At 39.5% G+C, this 24,959-nt stretch overlaps 1 protein-coding gene across 1 annotated transcript in view; it reads left to right on the forward strand.

Moving 5' to 3' along the window:
• Positions 1–631: 631 nt before the first annotated feature.
• The window catches only part of ZC2HC1B (zinc finger C2HC-type containing 1B), a 40,748-nt gene continuing 16,420 nt past the window's right edge, over positions 632–24,959 (forward strand). Inside the window, exons 1-4 of the mRNA XM_058534293.1 lie at positions 632–653; positions 7,841–7,902; positions 10,199–10,318; positions 10,852–10,990. Of these exons, the coding sequence (XP_058390276.1) occupies positions 632–653; positions 7,841–7,902; positions 10,199–10,318; positions 10,852–10,990 (343 nt within the window). The remainder of the gene's footprint in view (positions 654–7,840; positions 7,903–10,198; positions 10,319–10,851; positions 10,991–24,959) is intronic.

The following is a 24,959-nucleotide window of genomic DNA, read 5'->3' on the forward strand; positions in this document are numbered from 1 at the left end:
ATCACTTTTTCAGATATTTTGGAACTGCTGTCATTTTACCGGTCAAACTAAGTATCAAAAGCTATTACCATTTGTGTATATTACCTGTGATGCATTGTATCCACACCTCCATTGTGATGTCATCAGATCAGCTCAGGTGAAGGGCAGAACTCTAGCTGTCTTGTAACTTGACTGTTACATCATCAGTACTTTTGTGTTACTTCTTCCTGTGTGTTGATATTAGTATATTTTACCCAGCTTGTTTGTTCAGTTAAAGGTCAGGAGAAGGTAAAAATTCTAATGGCTGTACATTTTAATTGTGAAACTTAAAGGAGAATGTATAATAAAACAAACACATACCTACTATTCAAGTTAAGACGTGAAACATACAAGCCATCTGTGGGTCCATCCTCAATTTCATTTCACTCTTTCTCCTCGGGTAACTCGTATATACTATCTAGACTTTTATATTAATCATCACCTATATGGTATCCCAGCATCTTGCTTAATTTTGAAGAACTGAGAAGCACAAATCTAGCTCGGGGAGGGGCCAGTATTTTCTACCATTTGATGAAGGGGTCCTTGAGAAGATGAGCTGAATAGTCTTGAGTCTGACTTCAGCTTTTAGAATTTACAAGAGCCCCATGTAGAGATGTCAGTGAGCAAGGTGCCAAGTGAGTCCTAGGAAACACAGGTCACCACGGTTGGAGCATCCTTGATCTCCTGCAGAAATATTCTTAGAGGTTGTATGCTCGTTTTATATTTTCTGCTCCTAAGCTTGTCATGACCTACCTCCATCTCTCAAAAGATCAGTCCAGAACCTTCCTGTGCAGTGAAATGAGTGTCCTTAGCCGATCTAGATGTCAGTGGAAAGGGGAGGACAGGTACTTCATTGGGACATGGTCAAACAAGCCAGGTATAGAACAGAATGGGAGCCAGATATACCAGGACATGCTATCCTTAGATTATAAATGCAGTAAATACCTTCGTCGTGACGGCCTCCAACACATCTGTGTCTTTAATCACACATTTCAGTCTGGACTGGTTGCTTTCTAGTTCTAGTGCCTTGCTGTTATCCTGGGCATTCCCTTCCCTCCCTCTTGAGTTGCCTATTTGCTGTATCTTTTACTCACCTTGTTGTGGAGCACATTCTCCAGTAATTCTTGAGCCAGGGTACATGGGATGTGAACTTTTTGAAAGCTTGCATGTCTGGAAATGTATTCTACCCCCATATTGATTGATAGCTTGGCTGGGTATACAATTCTAGGTTGTAGATTATTTTCCCTCAGAAGTTTAAAGAATTTTCCCCATTTATTTCCATTTTTACTGTTTGGGAATCTGAAGCCATTCTGATTCCTGATACTTTGTATGTTACTGCTTTTTTCTCTAAGTCTAGAATCTGTCTCCAGCATTCCAAAACTTCACAATGACGTTTGTTGTTATAGATCTATTTTCATCCGTTGTGCTAGGTCCTTTCAACCAAGCGGCTTATCGTCCTTTCACTTCTGGAAATTGTTAAAAATTAGTTTTATTTTCTTCCTTGTGTTTTCTCCTTTTCTCTCTTGAACTCCTGTTATTTGGAGTAGGACCTTCTGGACAGATACTCTAATTTGCTTATGTTTCTCTCCTATTTCTATGCCGTTTTACTCTACTTTCTGGGAGATTTCCCTAATTTTATCTTTCAACCTTCTCTTGAATTTTTCATTTCTCCTATAAGGCTTTCAATTTCCAAGAGCTTTAATTTTCCTTTAAATTGCTTTTTTGTTTGTTTTGGGCTTACATGCTAGAGACTTTCCTCAGATCTTTGGAAATTCCTGTCTGTCCGTGATTAAGATTGGAGGAAGAAAATGCTAGAAACTCTGAATGGATGAGTAGCATTTGATGATTTTGAGCTTTATCATAAGGTGGTCTGGGTGAGCTGTGTGGGAAACTTCCTAGTGTCAGAATCTTTTGCTGTTTCCTCCTGAAATGGTTATATTCCCAGGGAATTTTTCATTCTGCCTTGAGAGTAAGGGTCTGGCAGGCAGAGTTCTGTGAGCTAAGTAAAGGAAGGTGGGTGTGGGGGTGCTCTCTGCTTTCAACATCACTATTCATGAGATTAATCACTAGATTATATGTACACACATATAGTCAATCCTCATTAATCATGGAGTCCCTATTTGCAAATTTGCCTACTTCCTGAAGTTTTTAACCCTAAAATCAATACTCGTGGTGCTTTCATGATCATTTACAGACATGCATGTAGCAGTTAAAAAGTTGTCACCCGACACACGTGTTCCAGCCAAGGTAGAACAAGGTGATAGTCTGCCTTCCTATTACAGCTTTCATACTGTAAACAAGTGTCTTTTTCTTGTTCTATTTAGTTCTACATTTTTCATATTTTTGCACTTTTCCTTGGTGATTTCACTGCTTAAAATGGCCCCCAAGCATGGTGTTGAAGTACTACTGTCTAGTGTTTCTAAGTGCAGGAAGGCTGTGACGTGCCTTAGGGAGAAAATACGTCTGTTAGATAAGTCAGGTGTGAGTTATACTGTTGCTGGCCGTGTGTTCAGTATTACCGAATCAGCCATATGTATTTAAATAAGGTGTCTTTAAACAGAGATGCATAAAGCAAGGTTGTATATTGATAGGTTGACCAGAGGCTCATAGGAACCTAACCCTGTATTTTCCCCTAGGAGTCAGTATTTGCTCATTAAGGCTTGCAGAGGCTTTATGGAATGTTAACTACCACAAATAATGAGAATTAACCAGATATATGTGTACAGTCATCCCTCAGTGTCTGAGGATGATTGGTTCCAATACCCCCCCAAAGATAACCAACTCCTCAGATGCTCAAGTCCCTTATATAATATGGCGTAGTATTTGCATATAACCTATGCACATCCTCCTATATACTTTAAATATCTCTAGATTACTTATAATACTTAATACAACATAAATGCCACCTAAATAGTTGTTATACTGTATTCTTTAGGGAATAACGACAAGAAAAAAAAGTGGACACGTTCAGTACAGAGGCAGTGATCATAGGCTTTTCTGCATTGGTTGAATCCACAGATGCAGAACTGTGGATACAGAGGGTCAACTGTATATATCTGTATCTTCCTACCCATGTCTTCAGTTGTGCCTCGTCTTGATTCATGCACAGATCTCCTGTTTTATCCTTTCTAGAGAGTAGGCTTCTGCTAGAGTTGGGGAAGGGCCATCACCCAGGGAGTGTGGAGTGAAGGAGGGATCTAGGAATCTTAACCTCTTTCATAAAACTTTCACTCTGATCCTCCATACTTCAGCAGTCTCTTCCTCCTCCTTGTTTATCTGTTCCAGTTCCAGAGGTACATGCTGCTCTGTGGGTTCCTATAACTTTGAAGGGTTCTGCCGTGCAAATCTGAACGGTTCTCCGTTCTCCCTACTGTTGGCTTGGGAAGTGGATTTTGACGTAGTTTTAAGTCCTCCAAGTCGGTTGCCATGTCCATCAGCTTTCCAAATTCCAACTTTTTTTATTGTCTTCTTTCCTCCATGTCCTTGTGGTTCTCTATGTCTCTTTACTGTAGTTTTTTTGGGCTTTGAGGGAAAGCAGAAATTGATGGGGGCGTTCTTTTTGCCATCTTAACTCGTCTTAATTCGTTATTTCATAACTCCTTTTCCAGAGATTAAGTTAATAACTTGAGGCCGGTATGCCACCCCCTTTGCCATAGGGGCATGGAAGATGTCCATATTGCTGATGTTTGCATGTTCTGGACTGCAAAGGACTTAAGAGCTTTTTGACTTGCTGACAACTAAATGAGCAATGTCTTCCTTTTTCCTCCTCTGCCATGCCTTTATAAGGAAATGTGGATTGGTAGGTGTCTCTACAAAGCATTCTTAACTTCCAGCTCAGAGAATGTCTATCAGAAGTAGAATTTTTTCCAATTGCAATGCTTATTTTTCATCATTAACATGCTAAACAAAGCTGTTGATCACTTCCAGATCACTTTCTTTTGCTCATTTTAAAAATTGTCTAAGATTATAAATCAGTATATAAAAATAATAGCCACTTTAATAATCTACCAAGTAATACTCCAATTAGAGAGGGTAAAGATAGAAATACCTAAGTTGATACTCATTGTTTTAGAATATTGTCTATCAAAAGGGTTTTTTTTGGGAATGTCATTCTTTTATTCTGATTTTTGAAACAATAACACAGAATCTTTGTAGAAAAATTGAAAATGCAGGAAACCAAAGAAGTAATCACCTTTATTCTTTCCACTCAGAGTTAATTACTGTATATAGATATGTATGATGTGGGTATGTGTGATAACATATATATATAACACACACATATATATACTATATATATCCTTCTAGTCTTTATGTGTAAATATATGAATAAAAATATATCATGAATATTTTCCATGTTATTCTCCCACAAGTCATTTTACTTACTACATTCTCATTCACTGGTTGGCAAGCTATTTCTGTAAAGGCCAAAAAGTTTAATTTTTGGCTTTGCAGGCCACATGGTCTCAGTTACAACTACTCAACTCTGCTCTTGTAGTGTGAAAGCAGAAGTAGACGTTATAGAAGCAAACAAATGAGCATGACCATTTACCAATAAAACGTTATTTTCAAAAACATGCTGCCCCAGATTTGGCCCACTGGCCATGATTTGCTGACCCCTAGACATTTTTTTTTATGTTTTATTTTGACATAATTATAGTTCACAAAAAGTTGCGAAATAGTACAAAGAGATCCCATTTACCCTTTACCCAGTTTCCCCCAAATTACATCTTAACTATAGTATGTTATCAAAACCAGGAAATATACATTGGTACCATGTGTGTTTATTGTTCCATACCATTTTATTACATGTGTAACCACCACCACAATACAGATGGAGAACTGTTCCATCACCGGAAGGCCTCCCTCATTCTCCCCTCGTGTAGTCACAACCACCTTCCTCCCCAACCATTCCTACCTCTTGGCAGTCACTAATCTACTTTCCATCTCTATAATTGTGCCAGTTTGAGAATGTTATACAAATGGAATCATAACAGTACATGACCTTTTGAGATGGACATTTTTCACTCAGCATTGAGGTTGATCCAGGTTGTTGCATGTATCAATAGTGTTCCTTTCTATCGCTGAGTCGTATTCCAGGGTATGAGTGTTACACGGTTTGACCATTCACCTATTGAGGGGTGTTGTGGTTGTTTCAAAGGATTCTTTTACGGTGCTAATGAGCACATATTCCATGTGACTCAGCATACTGTAATAAACACTGTGGACCTCATTGATCTCCATATTTGGTTCAACTGACTAGGCAGGTGTTCCCTTCCTTACTGTCAAGCTTCCAAGTCGAATGTGGTTCAGAATGTGGTGGTCCATCTATTTCAGGTGTTCAATTGAATTGTGTTGTATCTGTCATAGTTTTAAGCTCATTAAAACTCACTAACTTAAACCAAAGGCTGTTGATCCTCCAGGGAATTCCATTAGCTTTGCAGGTTAGTATTGACATCATATATCTATATTTATGGTGATGGTTGAATAAATAGTCAATACTTGAAATAGAGATTCAAATTTGAGTCTCGGTGTTACCGCTTACTACCTGCTGTCACTGAGAAGTCACCTAACCTTGAACCTCCATTTTCTTACCTATAAAAATGAAAAACAAAAAAAGTACCAACCCTGTCTCACAGAATTGCTGTGAGGAGTAAATGAGATTACCCAGGAAAAGTGTGTGGGGAACAGGAAAATGCCATACAAACATTATAGTAATATTCATAACAGTAAATAATCCTTCATTAGCATTATTATTATATAGCAGCAGTTTTATAATTAGGATGAGTAGCTTTTATTAACAAGTAAGTATGTGGAGGAGTGGGATATCCTTGCTGAAAAAAAAATTTAAGACCTGGTTTTGCGGAGTTAGAAAGCCAAAAGAACAGAGAGGAAGAGTGGTATTTCTGTGTGTGGTAATGGATGACCTGTGTTGCAAACACAATACCATCTGGCAGACGTGAGAAGAAATCATTTAAATCAACAATGTCTGTAATGAGCTACCATCTGATTCCTGTTAATCAGGCCTTCCTTTTCAAACCGTCTTCCCCTGGTTTCCATGACCCTGCTCTCTCTTGCTTCTCCTTCTGGCTTATCATCATCATCTTCTTGGCCCTTAAATATGGAGTTCTCTGGGGATCATCCCTGTACTTCTCTTTCCATGACCTCTTCTCTGGCAATATCATGCCTTTACATCACTCTCCAAACAAAGCCTACATCTGTGTCTCTAGCCCTGACCTCCCTCATTTCCATCCTGCTGGCTGGATGTCTCTATCTCAGACTCAGTATTTCCAAAGCTGAGGTCATTTTTCTTACTAAGATGGCCCTTCTTTTCAAATTCTGTTTCTGGCCACAGCCCTACCATCTTCTCAGACCTTGGTTATTCTTTTCTCTTTGCCAACTCCCAACTCCCCCCAAATCTAGCCATGTTGCCAATTCTTTGACCACAGTCTCCCATTTCCTCTTCCTTTCCATTCCAGGCCTACACCTTTAGCTTTTTAACTAAAATCCCATCTTCCCTCCCCACCACCATCCGTTCATCCCTCCTCACCTTTGTCACATGAATCTTCACAGCTCTGTTCAGGTTCTTCCTACTTAGTGCCCTTGATTGCTACCCTTGTTTGTAGAATAAAGCCCAGATTGTTAGTCTCATATAAAATCTTCTCCTTGAACAAACTGCTTTTTTAATCTTTATATGCTAAGACTCCAGATGAACTGAAAGGAAGTAATATGAAGTAAACTCTTCAAAATTCCATAATGTTTTCTTTTTCTCATGACACTTTTCTTCCTTCATTTAAATTTATGTGCCTACTTTCTTTTCTGTGCTGGACCCACATGTAGTTTCTCTGAATATTCTCACAGAGTTGCATGTAGTAGATATTTAATTATTCATTGAATGAATGTTTGGTCCTGTGGTAGAAACTCAATTCTTGGTTGGACCATTCATTCAACAAGTATTTATTATTGAACACCTTACTGTGGGTCAGGTACTTTGAGGTGTTGGCATATAGTGAACACAGTCTCAGCCTTTTTTCCTTTCATATTTGAGTTTATTCTTCATCTAACTTTTAAAACACTACTATACTTGCATATTAAAGTAACAACAATAGCAAGTAGTGAGCATATTATGATTATAGTCCTTCACTCATTCACTACTGCATATGAAATGGCAGCAGTGAGTTTTACTCACTGACCCCAGTAAGTAGTCTGACACTGAACACCACCCCTAGGATGACATTCATCATCCTCATATGCTTCTCCCTTGTAATGGTGCCATCTTTCCCGATTTGGAGCAAAGTCCACCAGGCCTGCCTGGTCCATTTCATTAGTCTCTTCCACTTCCTTCCTCTCAGGTAGGAGTTCTCAGGACAAGTTACCTTAAATTCAGTGAGTAGGCAGCCCGTTTCATATGGTCTATGATAAATTGCCATGCCTTCATTTAGCGCACACACAGACCTAACATTCTAGTAGGAACCCTAAAGATGTTACCATTGGATTATTTATGACTTTATACTAAAGTATCACCTTTGCTGTAGACATAAGTACAAAGGTATCAGGCACTTAGTTTAAGAATATATTAAATATTAAATAATTATTCTCTGGTTGCCAGAAGGATATGGCATTTACTTGTTCAGTGAAGTGAGATTTATATTAGGAGAGAAGAACACAGGTGAGTTTACAAAGGATCTTTCTAAGAGAAGAAAGTAGCTGGTGGGGAGGGAAAAGAGAGTGAAGCTCGAGCAATGAGGTCTCCTCCAGTTAGTCATTTCTTCTCGGGCAGGCAATTGCATGAAACTAACATAATGTGCTCTTGGATCTTATACAGATGGCAATCAGGAATTATTTCCCTGTGAAGTCTGTGGAAGACGCTTCGCAGCAGATGTTCTGGTAAACATAAAGACATTTTGTAGATGTGTTTCATTGGAGTTAAATGAACTGTCAAGTTAGTGAGGAGGCCGCAGTGGCAACGATTAAAGACAGATGTGGAAGAAAGCAGGGGACGCGAAGGACATAACCTATGGCTGGCAGGCCCGGAGGACACTGAGGCAGGTCCATGCTGCTCCATTCAGAAGGGAACTTAGTAAACATGGTCCTCTTACTAAAAGGATGCCCGATGAAAGTGTCTTGGCACAGCTGATTGTCTCTTGAGAGGTTTTGGCTCTTTTGCCTTTTCTATAAGCATCAAAAATTCAAATTTTAAGGCCAAAGCACTAGGGAAATTAGCTAGTCAAGAGGAATGAACATTGAATTTGGAGCATCTGGAAACTTGGCTTTTGGCCTCAAATTTGTCACTAATTCTGACAAGTCCTTTAACCTCCCTCTGTTTCCTGCTTTGCCACGTATGAAGACAGAACCCTCCAATTTCAGGGGTTTTATGTAATTTGAACAAAAGGGATGTAAGGCCTGTTCCAAGATCTAATTGTTAACCAGATTCACGCTAACCGCATGTCAGGTCCCCTGACTGATGCCTATAAAGTCAAATAAAAGCTTGATTTATTTCAGAATTAGGGAATCAAATAGGTGTTAGGCCTCAATATTATAAAGGGATTCCCAAGAAAAATGATTTAAAAACAAAATCTAAGATGATAATGCAATTGTTAGGACATTTTAGATCAAGGAGATTTATATCGAACTTAAAGGATTTGGACTATAAGCCCGACTACATTTGGGACGAAAGAGACTGAAAATGAAGTTGTAGGTTTTATTTCTCTGGAGAATTTAAAAAATGAAGTATATATTCTTCTATATACTTAATATAAGAATTAACTGCAGTTAGAGCTTCCTGAATCTAGAAGGGGAGCTGACAAGGCCTTTGTGGCCCATTAAGCCACCAGTGTGGCCTTTGCCAGCCTGGGACTGTACCCCATGAGAAGAGGTTTGACACCTCAGAGGTACCGTTTGAAGAAGGATCACTGAATGTCCTGTATGTCTTAGGTGCTCTTGAGTTTTATTTCCTAGGCCTATCTCCAGGCTGCAGAGAGCATTTGATCAAGTGATCTGCTCTCTGTCTCTAGTCTAAATTGTATGGCTTGTTTGTAGCTGGGTATAGTGCTTTTCATAGAGCCTGTATTTTGTTGAGTCTGGACAAAGCAACTGTGTAAGTGATAGCTATTATGAGTTACATATCCACCAAGGAAGAGGATTTAGAGTGGAAGGCAAAGATGTTGGTATAATCCGATAGTGGTGCAGTACGGAGTCGATAAAGGTGGTAGATAGAGCTCTATGTGTTGCTTGCCTGGTTTTTGTACCAGAAATGCTGAGAACTTAAAAGACTACTGGCTGGAGTAAAGACTGTTTTCCCTGCCAGTCGTCTTATAAATATTGTCATATTTTTAAACTAAATAATATAAGCTTAAGTTTGCTCTGAAATCAATGACTTCATGAATATGAAGTGTTTGGATAAATTGAAGGAAAACATCTTCATAACTTAAATGGAATTGGTGCATTGCTCTTTATTTCTGTGGTTGTCCAAGATGTTTTTTGCAGATGTTCTCAAATATTTCTTTGAAACTTCTGTTCAGGAATTAGGTGGTTTAATTTGCTGCATGTAGAAAAGTGGCCCATTTGAACTCGATTTTGAAATGCTGAGGGGTAAGAAGAGTTATCCTGAGAAGGTTCCACTGGTAGGAAGCCAAGTTTCCCCTTGCTGTATGCAAAGTTATTTCAAAAGGATGGTAAAACTGAATATTAAAGTTTGGGGACTCGAATTTCCTGCTAAACTACAGGGTGACTTGCTTTTGGAATTTAGGAACAGTGAAGGCAGGAATCAGAACAGAAGAAATAGTCAAGAAAACTTCATTGGCTTCAGTGAGTACCTAACTCAGTATCAGAAATATTTATTTCAATTTGAACTAGGAAGTTTGTCTTTTCCACATTATTTAAATGCTTAGAACCATTCATACAGCCCAAGTGATAGAGTTAAATACGTAAAGCCAAACACGAAGTTAAGTTTCTGTAGCTGTAGAGAACTTCTGTCGACCTTGCCCAACACAATATCCAGTTATGTGTAACAGGCTGAGGAGAGCCAGAGGGATTTGCTCTGCTGTGGTTTGAGAGTTAGAGAATGAACTTGGCTCTGAAGGTGCAACCCAGTCACTCGCGGGATTGCCTGAGTACACTGCAGTGTTGCAAACTTGGTGATTGTACATGTTAAAAATTTTAATCCCCACTCTTTCTTTTCTAGGAAAGGCATGGACCAATATGTAGAAAACTCTTCCACAAAAAGCGTAAACCTTTCAATTCCTTGAAACAAAGATTACAGGGCACTGACATTCCCATGGTGGGGAAAGCTCCTCAGTCAAAGGTACAAGCCATATCTTCCTTGTTGTTCCTGATTACATCCTTAAGTACATTAAAGCCTCTTTCTGGCTCTCTGGTTTCATTTTTGCTTGATAGTGCAGTGTAATGTCATGTAAGTATAATCCACCTTTGCTGTTTTCTTTTTAATCATGCTCACTTAGATTTCCCAACGTATCCAGATACTTTCCAGATGTGGCAAAAAAGAATCTCGTTTATATTTTCATTAGAGTAGCATTAAATCTAGCAATTAACTTGGAAGACAGTCACTTTTAATCTTACATTTAAGTCCTCCTTTCAAGTTTCGTAGTTTTTATTTTTCTGATTGTTGTTTTGTGTTTTCCCTCACTGTTGTGACTTGCAAATTTTATCACTGTATTTTCCAAATCTCTTTTAGTACTTCTGAAAAACAAATGCTCATTTCTTTCCAAATTTCACAGCCCTGTTTCCTGTAAATTCAAATCCCAGCTTAGAAAAAAAAGTCGTAATGGAGAGATATATAATCTGGGTTAATATATGATGGTTTTATTTTTTTTATAGCCTCAATCTGTGAGGAAATCTAACTGGAGACAACAACATGAAGACTTCATTAATGCTATTCGATCAGCAAAGCAGTGTACACTAGCCGTTAAAGAAGGCCGGCCACTCCCCCCACCACCCCCTCCATCCATCAACCCAGGTGTGTGGCTAGTTTGGTGTACTTTTGATATTTTACTCTTAACCGGTGGAGGCTATGCTTGATTTTTGGCCAAATCCTCATGCCTTCCTTCCTCCTATGCACCCTAAAGTTAACAGTAGCAATTAAATTATGTAAAAGTAATTTTATCATAAATTTATCTTATCCGATTGTTTTTTCAGTTCTGCATAAAGATTCTGTATTTCCTTCTAACTCTCTCTGAACATGAGAACACTGCTGCACCCGATGTCATGGCATTATATAACTCCAAGGGACACCGTTCACATCACGGTTTATGAGAGTGGAGCTGTGCAGAGCAGTTTAAGCAGTTCTACAGTAGTTCCATAGTGTCAGATACTCACAGCTCTTTTTTTTCTTTTTTTTGAGATAAAATTCTAATAATATAAAATTCACCATTTTAACCATTTTAAGTTGTACCATTTAGTGGCCCACAACTTTTTTACCCTAAACTTTTTGTTTTGAAAATTTTAAAATCTACAGAAAAGAGGAAGGAATGGTATAATGATCACTCATTTACCTTCCACTGAAATTTGACAGTTCTTATCATATTTTCTCTCTCTTTTTCTTTTTTTGGCAAAACTGTCTAAAAGTAAGTTTCAAATATCATAAACACTTTACCCTTAACTATTTCAGTATGCATTTCTTAAGCATAAGTACATTTTCCTGCATAATCACAGTACAATTATCACACTTAATATGTGGACTCATATTTTCCCAATTATCTTAAGAATGTCTATAACCCCTTTCTCTTCACCACCCAGCCACAATGCAGGATTCATTCAAGGTTTATGCATTGTCTTTTGTTGTCTCTTTAGTCTCTTTTAATCCTACTCAACACCCCTACCAGGCCAATTATCTTTTGGAATGTCTCATGTTCTGGATGTGTCTGGTTTTTTAGTCCTATTAATGATTAACTTGTTCCTCTATCTCCTGTCTTTCTGTACATTGGAAATTAGGGCTGGAGGCTTGATCAGATTCATATTAATATTAATCTCTTATCACATATAGGATTTTCAAATATTTTCTCCCATTCTGTGGACAGTCTTTTCATTCTTTTGATGGACAAAAGTTTTTAATTTTGATGGAGTCCAGTTTATCTATTTTTTCTTTTGTTGCCTAGCTTTCGATGTCAAATCCAAAAAATCACTACAAGAGCCAATGTCATGAAGCCTTTCTCCTATGTTTTCTTCTACAAGTTTTATAGTTTTAGCTCTTACCTTTAGGTCTTTGATCCAGGTTGAGTTAATTTTTTTTTCTTTATTGTGAAATTTTTGTTGTGCATTACTGTTTGTCAGTCACCATATAAATGCATGCCTTCACCCCTTGTGCCCACCCCCTACCCCCCTTACACCTGGTAACCACCAAATAGTTCTCTCTGTCCGTGTGTTGGTTTATCTTCCACTTATGAGTGAAATCATGTGGTGTTTGTCTTTCTCCTTCTGGCTTGTTTCGCATAGCATAATACCCTCCAGTTCCAACCATGTTGTTGTAAATGGGACGATTTTGTCTTTTTTTATGGCTGAGTAGTGTTCCTTGTATATATACGCCACATCTTCTTTATCCACTCATCAGTTGAGAGACATTTGGGTTGCTTCCATGTCTTGGCTATGGTGAATAATGCTGCGATGAACATAGTGGTGCATAAGCCTCTTTGGATTGTTGATTTCAGGTTTATTGGGTAGACACCCAGTAGTGGGATAGCTGGATCATAAGGTATTTCTATTTTTAATTTTTTGAGGAATCTCCATATTGTTTTCCATAGAGGCTGTGCTAGTTTGCATTCCCACCAGCAGTGGATTAGGGTTCCCGTTTCTCCACAGGCTCTCCAGCATTTGTTGCTTTTTGTCTTGGTGATTATAGCCATTCTAACAGGTGTAAGATGATATCATAGTGTGGTTTTGATGTGCATTTCCCTGATGATTAGTGTAGTTGAACATCTTTTCATGTGCCTATTGGCCATCTGTATATCTTCTTTGGAGAAGTGTCTGTTCATTTCCTCTGCCCATTTTTTGATCGGGTTATTTGTTTTTTTGTTGTTCAGTTGTGTGAGTTCTTTATAAATTATTGAGATTAATCCCTTGTCGGATATATCGTTTGCAAATATTTTTTCCCAACTGGTGGGTTGCCTATTCATTTTGATCCTGGTTTCATTTGCCTTGTAGAAGCTCTTTAATCTGGTCCCACTTATTTATTTTTTCTTTTGTTTCCCTTGTCCGAGTAGGCATGGAATTCAAAAAGATCCCTTCATGACCGATGACGAATAGTGTACTGCCTGTATTTTCTTCCAGGAGTTTTATAGTTTCAGGTCTCACCTTCAGGTCTTTGATCCATTTTGAGTTAATTTTTGTGAACGGTGATAGCAGATGGTCTGCTTTCATTCTTTTGCACGTGGCTGTCCGGTTTTCTCGGCACCATTTATTGAAGAGACTTTCCTTTTTCCATTGTATGTTCTTAGCTCCTTTGTCGAAGATTAGCAGCCTTTAGAGTGATGTTTTATTTCTGGGCTTTCGATTCTGTTCCATTGATCTGTGTGTCTGTTTTTGTACCAGTACCATGCTGTTTTGATTACTATTGCTTTGTAGTATGTTTTGAAGTGAGGGATTGTGATGCCTCCAGCTTTGTTCTTCTTTTTCAGGATTGCTTTAGCTATTCAGGGTCTTTAGTTGCCTCATATGAATTTTAGTATTCTTTGTTCTATTTCTGTGAAGAATGTCCTTGGGCTTCTGATTGGGATTGCATTGAATCTGTAGATTGCTTTAGGTAGTACGGACATTTTAACTATGTTTATTCTTCCAATCCATGTGCATGGAATATTTTTCCATTTCTTTATGTCATCATTAATTTTGCTCAATAATGTCTTATAGTTTTCATTGTATAGGTCTTTCACTTCCTTGGTTAAATTTATTCCTAGATATTTTATTCTTTCTGTTGCAATTGTAAATGGGATTGTCTTCTTGAGTTCTCTTTCGGTTAGTTTGTTATTAGAGTATAGAAATTCAACTGATTTCTGTAAGTTGATTTTGTACCCTGCAACTTTGCTGTAGTTGTTGATTATTTCTTATAGTTTTCCAATGGATTCTTTAGAGTTTTCTATATATAAGATCATGTCATCTGCAGACAGTGAGAATTTCACTTCTTCGTTGCCTATTTGTATTCCTTTTTGCTCTGGCCAGAACCTCCAGTACTATATTGAATAAAAGTGGTGAGAGTGGGTACCCTTGTCTTGTTCCTCTTCTTAGAAGGATAGCTTTCAGTTTTTCCCTGTTGAGCATGACGTTGGCTGTGGGTTTGTCATATATGGCCTTTATTATGTTAAGGCCATATGAATGTGTTGGGAAGTGTTCCGTATTCCTCTATTTTTTGGAATAGTTTGAGAAGGATAGGTATTAAATCTTCTTTGAATGTTTGGTAAAATTCTCTGGAGAAGCCATCTGGTCCTGGACCTTTATTTTTTGGGAGATTTTTGATTACTGTTTCAGTCTCTTTACTTGTGATTGGTCTATTCAGGTTCTCTATTTCTTCTTGGCTCAGTTTTGGGAGGTTGTATCAGGCTAAGAATTTATCTATTTCTTCTAGATTGTCTGATTTGTTGGCATATAGTTTTTCATAGTATTCTCTTATAATCTTTTGTATTTCTCTGGGATCCATTGTAATTTCTCCCTTTTCATTTCTTTTTTTTTTTTTAATTTTTTGTTTATTGCAGTAACAGTTTATAACATTGTAAAAATTTCAGGTGTACATCATTATACTTCTATTTCTGCATAGATTACATCATGTTCACCACCCAAATACTAATTACAACCCATCACCACACACATGTACCGAATTATCCCTTTCACCTTCCTCCTTCCCCCCTTCCCCTCTGGTAACCACCAATCCAATATCTGTCCCTATGTGTTTGTTTATTGTTGTTATTATCTAGTACTTAATGAAGGAAATCATACGGTATTTGACCTTCTCCCTCTGACTTATTTCACTTTGCATTATACCCTCAATGTCCATCCATGTTGTCACAAATGGCTGGATTTCATCGTTTCTTATGGCTGAGTAGTATTCCATTGTGTATATATACCACATCTTCTTTATCCATTCGTCCCTTGATGGGCACTTAGGCTGCTTCCAAGTCTTGGCTATTGTGAATAACGCTGCAATGAACACAGGGGTGCATGTACCTTTACAAATTGGTGTTTTCAAGTTCTTTGGATGAATAGCTGGATCATATGGTAGTTCTATCCTTGATTTTTTGAGGAATCTCCATACTGTTTTCCATAGTGGCTGCACCAGTTTGCACTCCCACCAGCAGTGTATGAGAGTTCCCTTCTCTCCACATCCTCTCCAACACATGTTGTTTCCTGTCTTGTTAATTATAGCCATTCTGACGGGCGAGAGGTGATACCTCATTGTAGTTTTGATTTGCATTTCCCTGATAGTTAGTGATTTTGAACATCTTTTCATGTGTCTGTTGGCCATCTGTATATCTTCTTTGGAGAAATGTCTGTTCAGGTCTTTTGCCCAATTTTTAATTGGGTTGGTAGTTTTTTTGTTGGTGAGATGCATGAGTTCTTTATATATTTTGGAGATTAAGCCCTTATCAGATGTATGGTTTGCAAATATCTTCTCCCAATTGTTAGGTTGTCTTTTTGTTTTGTTGATGGTTTCCTTTGCTGTGCAGAAGCTTTTTAGTTTGAGGTAGTCCCATTTGTTTATTTTTTCTATAGTTTCTCTTGCCCAATCGGACATGGTGTCTGAAAAGATGTTGCTAAGACCGATGTCGAAGAACGTATTGCCTATGTTTTCTTCTAGAAGTTTCACAGTTTCAGGTCTTACATTCAAGTCTTTAATGCATTAGGAGTTAATTTTTGTGTATGGTGTAAGGTAAGGGTCTACTTTCATTTTTTTGCATGTGGCTATCCAGTTTTCCCAACACCATTTGTTGAAGAGACTTTCTTTTCCCCGTTGTATGTTCTTGGCTCCTTTGTCAAAGATTAGCTGTCCATAGATGTGTGGGTTTATTTCTGGGCTTCCAATTCTATTCCATTGATCTGTGTGTCTGTTTTTGTGCCAGTACCATGCTGTTTTCGTTACTATAGCTTTGTAGTATATTTTGAAATCAGGGAGTGTGATACCTCCAGCTTTGTTCTTTTTTCTCAGGATTCCTTTAGCTATTTGGGGTCTTTTGTTGTTCCATATAAATTTTAGGATTCTTTGTTCTATTTCTGTGAAAAATGTTGTTGGAACTTTGATAGGGATTGCATTGAATCTATAGATGGCTTTAGGAAGTATGGACATTTTAACTATGTTAATTCTTCCAATCCAAGAGCATGGAATATCTTTCCATTTCTTTGTGTCTTCTTCAATTTCTTTCAGAAATGTTTTATAGTTTTCAGTGTACAGATCTTTCACCTCTTTGGTTAAGTTTATTCCTAGGTATTTTATTCTTTTTGTTGCAATTGTAAATGGGATGGTATTCGTAATTTCTCTTTCTGCTACTTCGTTGTTAGTGTACAGAAATGCAACTGATTTTTGTATGTTGATTTTGTATCCTGCAACTTTACCATATTCGTTTATTACTTCTAAAAGTTTTCTGGTGGATTCTTTAGGGTTTTCTATATATAAAATCATGTCATCTGCAAATAGTGACAGTTTCACTTCTTCCTTTCCAAGTTGGATCCCTTTTATTTCTTTCTCTTGCCTGATTGCTCTGGCTAGGACTTCCAGTACTATGTTAAATAGGAGTGGTGACAGTGGGCATCCTTGTCTGGTTTCTGTTCTTAGAGGGATAGCTTTCAGTTTTTCACCATTGAGGATGATATTAGCTGTGGGTTTGTCATATATGGTCTTTATTATGTTGAGGTACTTTCCTTCTATACCCATTTTATTCAGAGTTTTTATCATAAATGGATGCTGTATCTTGTCAAATGCTTTCTCTGCATCTATTGAGATGATCATGTGATTTTTATTCTTCATTTTATTAATGTGGTGTATTACATTGATTGATTTGCAAATGTTAAACCATCCCTGCATACCTGGAATAAATCCCACTTGATCATGGTGTATAATCTTTTTAACGTATTGTTGTATGTGATTTGCTAGTATTTTGTTGAGGATTTTTGCATCGATGTTCATCAGTGATATTGGCCTGTAATTTTCTTTTTTTGTGTTGTCCTTGTCTGGTTTTGGTATCAGGGTAATATCAGCTTCGTAGAATGAGTTAGGGAGCTTCCCCCCCTCCTCAATTTTTTGGAAGAGTTTGAGAAGGATAGGTATTAAGTCTTCTTTGAATGTTTGGTAGAATTCACCAGGGAAGCGGTCTGGTCCTGGACTTTTATTTTGGGGGAGGTTTGTGATTACTGTTTTGATCTCCTTACTGGTGATTGGTCTATTCAAATTCTCTACTTCTTCTTGATCCAGTTTTGGAAGGTTGTATGAGTCTAAAAATTTAACCATTTCTTCCAGATTGTCGAATTTGTTGGCATATAGCTTTTCATAGTATTCTCTTATAATCTTTAGTATTTCTAAGGTGTATGTTGTAACCTCTCCTCTTTCATTTCTGATTTTACTTATTTGTGCCTTTTCTCTTTTTTTCTTGGTGAGTGTAGCTAAAGGTTTGTCAATTTTGTTGATCTTTTCAAAGAACCAGCTCTTGGTTTTATTAATTTTTTCTACTGTTTTTTTGGTCTCTATTTCATTTATTTCTGCTCTGATTTTTATTATTTCCCTTCTTCTACTGATTTTGGGCTTTGTTTGTTCTTCTCTTTCCAGTTCGTTTAGGTGCATTGTTAGATTGTTTATTTGAGATTTTTCTTGTTTGTTGAGATAGGCCTGTATCGCTATAAACTTGCCTCTTAGAATTGCTTTTGCTGTATCCCTTAAATTCTGGCCTGTCGTATTTTCATTTTCATTTGTCTCCAGGTATTTTTTGATTTCTTCTTTGATTTCTTCGTTAACCCAGTCGTTGTTCAGTAGTGTTTTGTTTAATCTCCACGTCTTTGTGGCTTTTCTGATTTTCTTCCTATAGTTGATTTCTGGTTTCATACTGTTGTGCTCAGAAAAGATGCTTGGTATTATTTCAATCTTCTTAAATTTATGGAGACTTGTTTTGTGGCCTAATATGTGATCAATCCTGGAGAATGTTCCATGTGCATTTGAAAAGAACGTGTATTCTTCGGTTTTTGGATGGAATGCTCTGTATATATCTACTAGGTCCATCTGTTCTGGTGTGTCGTTTAAGGCCAATGTTTCCTTATTGATCTTCTGTTTGGATGATCTATCCGTTTGTGTAAGTGGAGTGTTAAAGTCCCCTACTATTATTGTGTTACTGTCTATTTCTGTTTTTATGTCTGTTAATAATTGCTTTATATATTTAGGTGCACCTACATTGGGTGCATAGATATTTACAAGTGTTATATCCTCTTGTTTGATTGTTCCCTTGATCATTATGTAATGCCCTTCTTTGTCTCTTTTTACAGTTTTTGTTTTAAAGTCTATTTTGTCTGATATGAGTACTGCTACCCCAGCTTTCTTTTCATTGCCATTTTCGTGGAGTATCTTTTTCCATCCCTTCACTTTCAGTTTGTGAGTGTCTTTAGGTCTGAAGTGTGTCTCTTGTATGCAGCATATATATGGGTCTTGTTTTTTTATCCAGTCAGCCACCCTATGCCTTTTAATTGGAGCATTTAGTCCATTGACGTTTAAAGTAGCTATTGATAAGTATGAACTTACTGCCATTTTTTAACCTTTTTTTTTCCCTCAGTGTTTTAGTAGTCCTACTCTGTTCCTTTCTTCTTCTGTACAGAATTGATGGTCCCTTTAGTTTGACCTCTGTCTGAAAGCTGTACTCTTTAACTCCCGTCCTCCCTCCTTTTATGTTTTTGATATCATATCTAACCTCTTTTTTGTGCATTTGTGTCCATTACATTCTTATCGTGGAAACAGATAATTTTTCCTATTTGTGGTCTTCTCTTTTCCCCTTAAATCAGTCCCTTTCACATTTCTTGTAGCACTGGCTTCTTAGTGACAAACTCCTTTAATTTTTGTTGTCTGGGGAAATTTTGATCTTTCCTTCCATTTTGAATGATAACCTTGCTGGGTAGAGTATTCTTGGCTGTAAGTTTTTTCCTTTTAGCACTTTAAATATATCGTGCCATTCTCTTCTAGCCTGTAAGGTTTCTGCTGAGAAGTCAGCTGATAGCCTTATGGGGTTTCCTTTGTATGTAACTTGACTTTCTCTTGCGGCTTTTAGGATTCTCTCTTTATCTTTAATTCTGGACATTTTGATTATGATGTGTCTTGGTGTTGGCCTCTTTGGGTTTATCTTGTTTGGGGCTCTCTGTGCTTCCTGTACCTGGATGTCTGTTTCCTTCCTTAGGTTAGGGAAGTTTTCATCTATTATTTCTTGAAATAGATTCTCTGCCCCCTTGTCTCGCTCTACTCCTTCCGGGACACCTATAACACGGATGTTAGTGTGCTTGATGTTGTCCCAGAGGTCCCTTAGACTGTCCTCACTCCTTTTCTCTTTTACCTGTTCAGCTTGGGTAATTTCTTCTAGTCTTTCGTCCAGCTCACAGATCCATTCTTCTGTATCCTCTACTCTGCTTTTGAGTCCCTCTAATGAATTTTTCATTTCCAGTATTGTATTCTTCATTTCTGATTGGTTCTTTTTTATATCTTCCATTTCTTTCTTGACATTCTCACTGAGTTCATCTATTCTTCTCCCCATATCAGTGAGCATCCTTAACACTCTTAGTTTGAACTCTCTGTCGGGTAGGTTGCTCATTTCTGTTTCACTTAGTTCCTTTTCTGGGGTTTTGTCCTGTTCCCTTACTTGGAATGTATTCCTTTGCCTCCTCATTTTGCCTCTTTCCCTGTGCTTGTGTCTACCTATTAGGTAGGTCAGCTACGTCTCCTGCTCTTGGATAGGTGACCTTATGTAAGTGATGCCTTAGGAGGCCTCCAGTGTGCTTCCCTCAGTTCTCAATGTTCCAGGGGTGACCCCTATGTGGGCTACATGTGTCCTTCTGTTGTGGCCTGTTTGCTCTCCCTGTAGGTGCCCAGGGAGGCCGAGTTATGCTCCTGGCCAGCTGTTGTAATGCTCAGCTGCTTGTAGTTGTTGTGGGCCCTTCAGTCTCTTTATCAGGTGTGGGGAGCCCCAGCACAGTTGGCTGCAAGTTCTAATACCACATTTGTGTTGCAGTATTTCTTTTAAGTGAGTAGGCCCCCATTGTGGCAGGTTGTTATTAGGCTCAGGGCCTTACAATTGCTGTAAGCCTCTAGCCTATTATGTCTCTTGTCAGCTCTCTGAGGATTGCAGCTGGGTGGGGCTGGCCTCAGGCACAGGAGCACCCAATTGTTTCAGGCTTTGGAACGTGGGGCAAACCCCCTATGTGGGTCTTTGAGAAGCACAAGTCTTCTGCAGCTGACAAGCCCTGCCGCCCACAGGTCCGCACACACAGTCAACACAGTCCTGCCCCGTGTGCACACCCCGACCTCCCCAAGTGGACCCAGTTTCTCCACGGCAGGAGCCCCACACACTCCACCACCGCCCCACACTCTCCACCCGCTCCTTGTGCACACCCTGCCCCGCTAAGGTCGGCTCAGTTGCCAGGCTGCAGAGAATCCAGTCACCAATCTATGCAGGCCCACAAGTTGCCTGAGGGCTTGTTGTTGGGTGGGGCCAGTCTCTAGGGTGGGCTGCCTGCCCTGGCTGAGCTGGATTAAATGGGTGCTCTAGCGGGTGGTGCAGACCCTGGGCTAGCAGGCCCCAGGGAGAACTCCAATGGCGTCTGTGTCAGCACGCCCACACCAGGCCACAACAATGGCTGCCGCCAATGTCGCAGTTCCTGGAGAGGTCTCACCCCTCACCGAGATGCACTCAGAGCCTATTAGGTGAGTCTCTTTTCACCACAGCACTGTGCACCTTTCTTTCTGGTGATTTTAGGATGCTTTCTGAAATGGGTGAGTTTGTGCGTGAGCCCTTTAAGAGCCGGTTTTAGTTTCTTTGTGAACCAGGTTTTCTGGGGTGCTCCCCAATGTTTTAGTAGCAGACAAAGTCAGATATTATGCCGCTGGTCTCGATTGTGCTGGGTCCACAAAATGCCCACTGCGGGGGCGCTCCCCGGCTCAGGGCCCCGTTCCTCCAGGGAGGCTGCGTACCTGTGAGCTGCTCCCGGCGGCTGTGAAGCTGGCGGCTCGTGAAGGCGGCGTTTTTTCTCTCCAGGAGGGAGTCTCTGCCTCTTCTACCTCAGTTAGGATTGTCCGTTGTTGCAGGAGTTCCTCTTATCCAGTTTTCAGTTCTGTCTCAGGGGTAATTTTTCCACGAGTAGTTGTAAATTGGCTGTGCCCACGGGAGGAGGTGAGTTCCGAGTCTGCTTACGCCGCCATCTTGACTCGAGATCTCTCCCTTTTCATTTCTAATTTTATCTATTTGAGCCTTCTCTCTTTTTTTCTTGGTGAGTGTGGCTAAGAGTTTGTCAATTTTGTTTATCTTCTCAAAGAACCAGCTGTTTGTTTCATTAATCCTTTCTACTGATTTTCTATTTTGACTTCATTTATTTCTGCTCTAATTTTTATTATTTCCCTCCTTCTGTTGACTTTGGGCTTTGTTTGTTCTTCTTTTTCTAACTCTGTTAGGTGTAGTTTGAGGTTGTTCATTTGGGCTTCTTCTTGTTTGTTAAGGTGGGCCTGTATTGCTATGAGTTTCCCTCTCAGGACTGCTTTTGCTGTCTCATATGAGTTGGTATGGTGTATTTTCATTTTCATTTGTCTCCAAATATGATCTGATTTCTCCTTCAATTTCATCAATGATCCATTGGTTCTTCAGTAGCATGTTGTTTATTCTCCATATCTTGGTCACTTTCCAGGTTCTTTTCCTGTAGTTGATTTCTAGCTTTCTGGCATTATGGTCAGAAAAGATGCTTGTTATGATTTCAATCTTATTAAATTTATAGAGGCGTGCCTTGTTTCCCAGCATATGGTCTCTTCTTGAGAATGTTCCATGCGCTCTTGAGAAGAATGTGTAATCTGCTATGTTTCGATGGAATGCTCTATATATATCTATTAAGTCCATCTCATCAAGTTTTTCGTTTAAGTCCATTATTTCTTTGTTGGCTTTCTGTCTGGATGATCTATCCATTGATGTAAGTGGAGTGTTAAGATCCCCTACTATTATTGTGTTGTTGTTAATATCTCCTTTTGGGTTTGTTAATAGTTGCTTTATGTACTTTGGTGCTCCTGTGTTGGGTGCATATATATTTATAAGTGATATGTCTTCTTGGTGGAGTGTCCTTTTTATCATTATATATTGCCCCTCTTTGTCCCTGATTACCTGTTTTATCGTAATGTCAATTTTGTCTGATATAAGTATGGCAACACCTGCTTTCTTTTATTTGCCATTATCTTGGAGTATTGTCTTCTATCCTTTCACTCTGAGCCTCTGTTTGTCTTTAGAGCTGAGATGTGTTTCCTGGAGGCAGCATATTGTTGGGTTTTGTTTTTTAAATCCATCCCACCACTCTGTGTCTTTTGATTGGAAAGTTAAGTCCATTTACATTTAGGGTAATTATTGATATATGAGGGCTTAATGTTGTTATTTTATCACTCATTTTCCAGTTCTTTTGCATTTCTTTTGTTTCTTGTCCCCTGTGTTTCAGACTACCAATTCAGTATGGTAGTTCTGTATGGAGGTTCTCTTAGTTTTCTCTTTATTTATCATGTGTGACTCTGTTCTGTTTGTTTGGTTAGTGGTTACCATGAGGTTTGTATAAAACATATCATGGATGTGATAGTCCACTTTTTGATGGCGTCTTATTCCCTTAGACTAAGTCAATTTGATCCCTCTCCTCTTCCCCTTCTAAGTTATTGTTGTCATATCTTATTCCATCTTGTGTTGTGAGTTTGTGTTTAAGTGATGAGGTTATATTTATTTTTGGTGTTTTCCTTCCCTTGATCTTTGGTTTTATAATTAACTGTTTGCTAATTTATTCTGATAGAGAGCTGCAATTTTTCTGGTTTTGTCGACCTATTTGCCCCCTTGTTCAAAACTTTGTATCCCCTTTGTCTTCTTTTTTTCAGGCATGAGGGCCTTCTTGCGCACTTCTTGTAGTGGGGGTCTTGTGGCAATGAACTCCCTTAGCTGTTGTTTGTCAGGGATAGTTATTATGTCTCCATCATATCTGAAGGATATTTTCACTGGATAGAGCATTCTTGGCTGAAAGTTTCTGTCTTTCAGAATTTTGAATATATCGTTCCACTCTCTCCTAGCCTGTAAAGTTTCTGTCGAGAAAACGGCTGAGAGCCTGAGAGGAATTCCTTTGTACGTTCTTTTCTTTTTTTTTTCTTTTTTTTTTGTCTAGCTACCCTTAATATTTTTTCTTTGTCGTTGACTTTTGCCAGCTTTACTACTATATGCCTTGGAGACGGTCTTTTCATGTTGATGTATTAAGGAGATCTATTGATTTTTTCCACTGGTATTTCCAGCTCCTTCCTCAGGTTTGGGAAGTTCTCAGCTATTATTTCTTTGAACAAGTTCTCTGCTCCTTTTTCCCTCGCTTATCCCTCTGGAATACCTATAATCCTTATGTTGGATTTCCTAACTGAGTCAGATATTTCTTGGAGAGTTTTTTCATTTCTTTTTAGTCTTCTCTTTCTTCCATCTGGAGCATTTCTGCATTGCTGTCCTCAATATTGCTAATTCTTTCCTCCGTATTGTCAGCTGTGATGCTTAAGGCTTCCAGATTTGTCTTTATCTCCTCTATTGTGTTTTTCATCTCCAAGATTTCTGATTGGTTTGTCTTTATAGTTTCAATCTCTTTTGTAAGGAAATTCCTGATTTCACTGATTTCATTGAATTGTCTATCTGTGTTTTCTTGTATTTCGTTGAGCTTTTTTATGATAGCTATTTCAAATTCTCTGTCATCAAGGTTATACATTTCTGTGCTTTCAGGGTTGCTTTCTGGGTGCTTGGCATTTTCCTTTTGGTCTAGAGATTTGATATATTTTTTGCATAGTGCCTGTCAGTGTTGGCTTATTTTTCCTCATAGTGAAAATACCTGGTCGCAGTTTCCTCTTGCTGCCGCTGGGTGGGGGTCAAGAGTTGTGTATTCTGTGCCTGCCTCAATCCACGGGCACTCTGGTCAGCCTGTGGCTGAACTGAAGTGCAGCTGGTGTGAAGCACGGCTGAGTGGAGGCTGCTGGGGCTGGAGCGCAAGAACAGCTGGGACTGGAGTGCAGCTAGGCCAAAGCAGGTGGGGCTTGGGTGCAGGTGGGCTGAAGAAGCTGGAGCTGGACCATGGCCAAGCTGAAGCACAGCTGAGCTGAAGTGCAGCTAAGTGGAGGCTGCTGGGGCTGGAGCGTAGGAACAGCTTGGACTGGAGTGTGGCTAGGCTGAAGCAGCTGGGGCTCAGGTGCGGGTGGGCTGAGGAAGCTGGAGCTAGAGCACGGCCGAGCTTCAGTGTGGCTGAGCCCAAGCAGCTGGAGCTGGAGTGTGGCTGGATCGAGGCAGCTGCTGCTGGTGGGGCTGGGGCACTGGGGGGTCACTGCCACTGGGGCCTGGGCACGGGCACCAGGGGGCTGCTGGCTCTGGGGCTGGGACATGGGTACGCTGCCACTGCTAGTGCCAGGGCTCCAGGGAGCCGCTGCCTCTGGTGTCAGGGTGCAGGTGTGCCGCTGCCACTGGTGGGGCTGGGGCACTGGGGGGTTGCTGCCTCTGGGGCTGGGACATGGGCATGCTGCTGCCGCTGATGCCAGGGTACTGGTGTGCTGCCACCACTGGCCTTGGGGCTGGGGCCGAGCTGAAGTGCCATTGAGCTAAGGGTGGGGGCGCTTGCTTTCACCTCCCTAATCCCAGAGGTTTCTTGCTTCCTTGTCGCTCTCTGTTCTCCTGAAGGGCTATCTTGTGGAAAGTACCGTCGCAACAGTTCTGCTCCCTCTGTAGGGGGATTCCCCACGGGCTGTG

The sequence above is a fragment of the Diceros bicornis genome, chromosome 39 (assembly GCF_020826845.1).
Source record: "Diceros bicornis minor isolate mBicDic1 chromosome 39, mDicBic1.mat.cur, whole genome shotgun sequence".
NCBI classification, from domain to species: Eukaryota; Metazoa; Chordata; class Mammalia; order Perissodactyla; family Rhinocerotidae; genus Diceros; species Diceros bicornis.